This window comes from Xenopus laevis, chromosome 2L (assembly GCF_017654675.1).
Source record: "Xenopus laevis strain J_2021 chromosome 2L, Xenopus_laevis_v10.1, whole genome shotgun sequence".
Lineage (NCBI taxonomy): Eukaryota > Metazoa > Chordata > Amphibia > Anura > Pipidae > Xenopus > Xenopus laevis.
Genome location: NC_054373.1, coordinates 145,801,031 through 145,806,897, shown reverse-complemented (window position 1 = coordinate 145,806,897; position 5,867 = coordinate 145,801,031). Strand labels below are relative to the sequence as shown.

The following is a 5,867-nucleotide window of genomic DNA, read 5'->3' as shown; positions in this document are numbered from 1 at the left end:
CTATTCATATTCCAGTCTCTTATTCAAATCAATGCAGGGTTACTAGGGTAATTTGGACCATAGTTACCCCGATTGCTTTAGATACAAATTGAAGAGCTGCTGAATAAAAAGCTAAATAACTCAAAAACCTTCAATAATAAAAAATGAAAACAAATGTCAAATTATCTCAGAATACCACTCTCCATATCATACTAAGGGGCAGATTTATCAAAGGTCGAATTTCGAAGTTGAAAATACTTCGAAATTCGACCATCGAATTGAATTACTTCGAAATTCGATATTTTTTCATTGAATTCGGCCATTTGCGGTCAAAGTAAAAACGTTCGATCGAACTATTAAATCCTTCGATTCAAAGGATTTCAGCGATCAATCGAAAGATTTTCCTCCAACCTCGAAAGACTTAGAAAACTGCTCTAGAAGGTCCCCATAGGCTAACATAGCACTTCGGCAGGTTTAATTTGGAGAAGTATTGAAGTTGAAGTTTTTTTAAAGAGACAGTACTTTAATTATCGATATGGTCGAATATTCAAACTTTTTTACTTCGAATTCGAAGATGAAGTCGTAGTACCCTAATCGATGGTCGAAGTATCCAAAAAATTACTTCGAATTCCGAATTTTTTTACTTTGAAAATTCCCTCAAATTCACTTCGACCCTTGATAAATCTACCCCTAAAAGTTACCTCAAAGGTGAACGACCCCTTTAAGTAAGCCCTTTTAATGTCAGTGCTCGTGGCCCAGTGGCCCTGCTACTTGTCATTTATATTTCCCAGTTCCGGTGGGCTTACAATTTCCTCACTGTCCATTCAGCCTACAAATTGGAACTAGTCAGACTAGGATATTACGGCTTGTACTACAGTGTACTACAATGCCCCAGCACCACGTTGCTCATCACACTTCCTGCTCTCAATCTGAAAGACACTGAAGGACATGACCGCGCAGGTCACAAAGTCTCCCAGCTCCCTCCTCTCTAGGCGGACGGATACGCCTACTTCCACACTAACGTTATTCTGGCCACAATAAATATGTCATCCAATTGAGAGACGCCGAACACTAGAGTGACGTCGTAACTGGCCAATCGTCATTGTAACTCCGCCCCGTGACGTTACTTTGCATCCCCTTTATGTACCCGCCCCTAGCGCTATAGCCTCTGAGTGCTCTTTCTGCGCTGCTCTCCGCTGCTAACGCCGCCATGATAGGGGCTGTCGGACGTTGTTCTGCTGGTGCCCTGCGGGCTCTGAAGCCAGCATGTAGCCCACTCCAGCTCGGGCAGAATCTTCTCAGATGTTCCCCTGCAGCACTGCACTCCCGTGAGTACCGAGTCCTGGATGTATGGCAGTGTGACCTAGCGGTGTCATTGAGTCGTGGTTAGGCCTCTGCACTTCTCAACCGGACTGCACAGCGTTGTCAGTGATTTATATAAAGCAGGGTATAATGGTGGTATGGAGATGCAAGCTATTCTTTCCTTTACGGCTTCCAGTTTGCTATTTGTTAAGGCGCGGCTTCCATCTTGCAATGACTTGTCCATGCCGGTTACTCACGTGGCTGTGACAGGCCCGGCAATTCCACAACTCTCCACTATACATGAACAGCCGCTCACCTTCTGTGTCTGGCCTGTCTTATAGCTTCTGTGTGTCTGGCCTGTCTTATAGCTTCTGTGTGTCTGGCCGGTTTTGTTGCAATGTCGCAAGTCGCCTGATTGAGGTGCAAGGTCATGAGTCTCCGTTGTTCTGCACAAGACCTCCCAATATACTGTCTGCATAGAAACTTTTTCCCCAGGTGTAACATATTTTGTGTATATTGTAGGGAGAGACTATGCAGCTCAGACATCCCCAGCAGCCAAGCCTGGAACAGCAGTTGGTCGTATTGTTGCGGTTATCGGTGCCGTCGTGGACGTCCAGTTTGATGAAGATCTCCCACCGATCCTGAATGCCCTGGAGGTACAAGGCCGAGACACCAGGCTGGTGCTGGAAGTTGCACAGCATTGGGTAAGTATCCCTTTTTAGGGCAGAGACAGACGAGAAGATTCTGGTAGATTAGGCGATCAATGGCCTCTTCTTCGGGCGACTAATCTACCCTCCCTGCTGGCTAGAATATAAAATGGCTGGCGGGATGGCACTCTGAGCGCTTCGTTTTCCAAAGTTGCCTCAAGAGGAAACTTGGGCAACTTTGGAAAACAGAGTGCTCCGTGTGCCATCCCGCCGGCCATTTACATTCTAGCAGGAAGGCAGTTCGGGGAGATTAGTTACCCCGAAGAATAGGTGATTTGTCTCCAGGCAACTAATCTCCTCGAATCTGATCGGTGTCTCTGCCCCTTAGTCCAGAAGTAGCCATTAACTCCTCTAGCCCGACACTTCCATGAAAATGATTATCTCATTAGACCTTATCGTTCCTTCTGCCAGTTCATAGCATGAAGCAACTTCTTAGTTCTGCGAGACAGTAACGTTAAATCACCTAATGCATTGTCCTTGTGTGCCTCTGAGGCTCTGACCCGCTCATTCTTTCTCCAGTGATAAAACACTGTGCCGAACAATTCCATCGGATGGCACAAGAAGTTTGGTGAGAGCGCGCAGAAAGTCTTGTATTGCATGACTACACAATCAGCAATTCCATGTCGCGCTCCTGAGACCCTTGGATAAAAATCATGAATGCTCATTGCCGTGAACCCATGATGAAAAGCCCCTATTCCTACAAAACAGTAGAGTGCACTGGCTGTTGTGAACTGTATTTTCTGTAATAAAAACCATACACACTATGATAAATCTCTAGTAAGACTGGACATGTTCTAAACCATCTTTTTCTTTTTCCAATGCCATACTCTCCTGCCTCTGTGCAGGTTGCAGCCATCCATGCAGAACCCCCAATTTGGCGAGAAATGCGATTTGAGCACAGGAAATCTTGCGTTACATGAAGCTGATTCAAAGTTGTATATCATGCTGGCACCCATTATCCAAAGCAGGAAAAATCTACGGTAACTTTTTTTACTTTTATTTCCTCATTGCTCACATTTTAACCTTGGCCGTCAGTAGTACGCGTCCTATTTCTGCCACTCAAACTGCAACTGCTAGAGAACGCGACAAGCAGCTGAAATTCACTGGCGGTTTGGAACCTTCCTTAATCGGTTATTTAATTTTTTTTCTGCGACTTGTTTATCTTTATCCTATACAGGTATGGAACTATTCTCCAGAGAATACCAGACCTTGGGACTTTTTGGAAATAAGTCGGAGATTCTGTAATTTGGAGTTCATAACCAACAATCTAGATATAAAATCTATGTCAAACTTATATCCATTTTCGCTCCTCAATAAAGAAGTTAAGCTTATCTCTATTGCGATCAAGTACAAGCTTACTGTTTTTAGTTATTCCGAGAAAAAGAAAATCATTTTGTAAAGACACTTCTGAAAATGCGAGTCTATGGGAAGACGCCTTTCCGAAAATCGGCAGCCTTTTGGATTACTGTTTTCACACTAACAATCCTGTGTGTGTCACCTGGTGTGTGCTGCCCTGTAAAAAACAAAAAAGCCTAGTGAAAACATGGAGGCACGCTGCAACCTTAGTAAAAGCTTGGAGTGCATAAAGTTTTGAGGAGCCTAACCCCCTGGCAAATCTCTGTTGTCTTTTAGAGCCTAAGCCATCAATAGGCGATAGCGCAGCGATTTGACATGCAACACGTGAAAGATAGACAATCAGTCCGACCCTTTACAAACCATAATCAGCCCGCCGACTTCTTAAGCCCGCAACGCTGGCGAAATTTTCTCGTCCGGCATCTCTATGAGTTACTCGCTAAAATCGCATGCGTAAAATAAGCATCGGCAATCCTTACTTTCTATTGTTGCTCAAATCGCACCTAGCACACAATTTCGAACACAGTAGCAGAAAAGCATCGCCCCGCGTTGTGTTACCTGCCGCATTTTACCGATTCCCCATATGACACCAGCGCAAAAAGTTTCCCATCGAATTGCTGAATCGCCGCGAGTCAAATCCCGCTGGCTAATCGCCTAGCTGTCCTTAGCCTTAAAGGGTGTCACTTTCACATCCAAACACTTTTTTTTTACGTTTCACAAAACGTATATTGAATGTCATCTCTCTGCGTGTTGTCTGGCAGCTCCAGTAATTCAGATGCAATTCTAATTCTTAAAAGTTGCCACATATTCGTGATCACTTATACACTTCACTCTCTGGCCAGTATTAGCAAACATAATTGATATCAAATTTAACATCTGCCTGTAATGAACCCCAAACCAGGGTTCCTGCCCTCAGCAGACCAAACTGTATCCACTATGTATCAATTATATAAAACAACAAGTTAATCATCGCTATAGATGACCCCACTCCCCCTGACCTCAGCCTTTCCTTTAGAAAGACAAAAGGCGAGAAATGAAACATTTACTCTGTTTTTACTTGGTAACAATATAAACCAACAACTGCAACTTAAAATTGCTTTGTAGGTAACCACCCTTTAAAGTTAACTTTTTAAATATAATCATAGACTTGCTAATTCTAAGAACTCTATAAACATTTTTTTATTATTTTTATATTCTGCTTACAGATGGCGCTGGCCCACACTGAGCCAACATCTAAAATAAAAATGCCCTCCTAGAAGCCGCATACTATTCTTATTTAATCTTATCTTTTATTGAATTTCCCTATTCAGCTTTCCGTTTCTCTCATTGAGATCATGGCCTGGTTGCCCTAGCAATCTAGGACGGTCTAGACCCCGTTAGCAACCAGATGCTAAACTGCCAAACTTGGAGCTGCGAATAAAAAGCCTAAATCAGATCAGACATAAATAATAAATGAAAACCACACAAACTATAAATGAAAAACAGAATATCACTTCTCCATTCAGGATGTAAATGCTGAATAAACCCTTATATATGATTTAGCAGCAAAAAATATGCGATTAGATTTCGTTCATGGTATAGGCCCTGACTGTATGGAAACTATACTCGACTTTGCCTTCTGTGTATATTTTTCATGTATTGACTTCGTTCTTCTGACATTATCTGACAGCACATGTGTAATCTGAAAAGCGAAGCCTAAAATAAAGCGACACCAACCTTCTCCAATCTTTTCTTTTATTTTTCTTTTTTTTTGTGTAAAATTCGCACAAACTGTTTTTTGTCTCAAGTCCGTTGGGTGGTGCAGCGCAGTAGCGCTAAAACTCTGTGCTACCACTTAGCGCGAGCTGATCAACAATGTACGACTGCAAAGCGGACCCATGGTGTTTACTCTGTCTTGCTCGAAGTCGAGAACGTACACCTGAAAGCAACATATTCTGTATCATGAAATGAATGAATCTGCGACGTTATCAACTTGAAGGCATCGACTACATCAAAGTGAAGTGTTTAGAACATAAAACTGAGGCCTGACGTCTGTTTAGAAATCGAAACGGTTCTGAACTAACTTAAATGGCCACCTAAATGGGTTTTAAGTATGGAAATGACCATTGGAAACGCTACATCGTTAGATCTTTCTTCATACAGGCCTCGCCACTCCGGTATAATGGGCAGATAATGTAGCCTCCCAGATGCCAGACTCGTGTTGCTCTTATACTGTGTCCTGACGGTCTATGTGCGCAGAATATTCTCCAGACTGGAAGGCAGAAAGGAGACGCTGACGCGCGAAAGCCGACTGAGCGCGGTAGAGAGGGAGAAACTGGAAGCGCCTTGGAGTGCAAATGCCCCAAAGATAAGTGGGCCTACCTCTCCCTGGACTGGGGGGAGGGGGGGGGAGAAGCAACCCACTCGGGAGAATACATGAACAGTGCATAGTACTCCGACCGCGTGCTTCACCAGTACAGTTGCTTGCTGTCCCTAGTGGTGGCACGTTAGTATGACTGTGTTGGGTCGGATAATATAAAAGCCCTG

General features: G+C 43.5%; 1 protein-coding gene across 1 annotated transcript; it reads left to right on the top strand.

Annotated features, from left to right (window-relative positions):
• The first annotated feature begins 1,126 nt into the window (after window positions 1-1,126).
• LOC121399736 (ATP synthase subunit beta, mitochondrial-like) lies at window positions 1,127-2,908 on the top strand. The gene is made up of 3 exons (XM_041581291.1): window positions 1,127-1,307; window positions 1,804-1,985; window positions 2,834-2,908. The coding sequence occupies exons 1-3, from the start codon at window positions 1,190-1,192 to the stop codon at window positions 2,906-2,908; spliced, it is 375 nt and encodes a 124-aa protein (XP_041437225.1). The 5' UTR covers window positions 1,127-1,189.
• The last annotated feature ends 2,959 nt before the right edge of the window (window positions 2,909-5,867 follow it).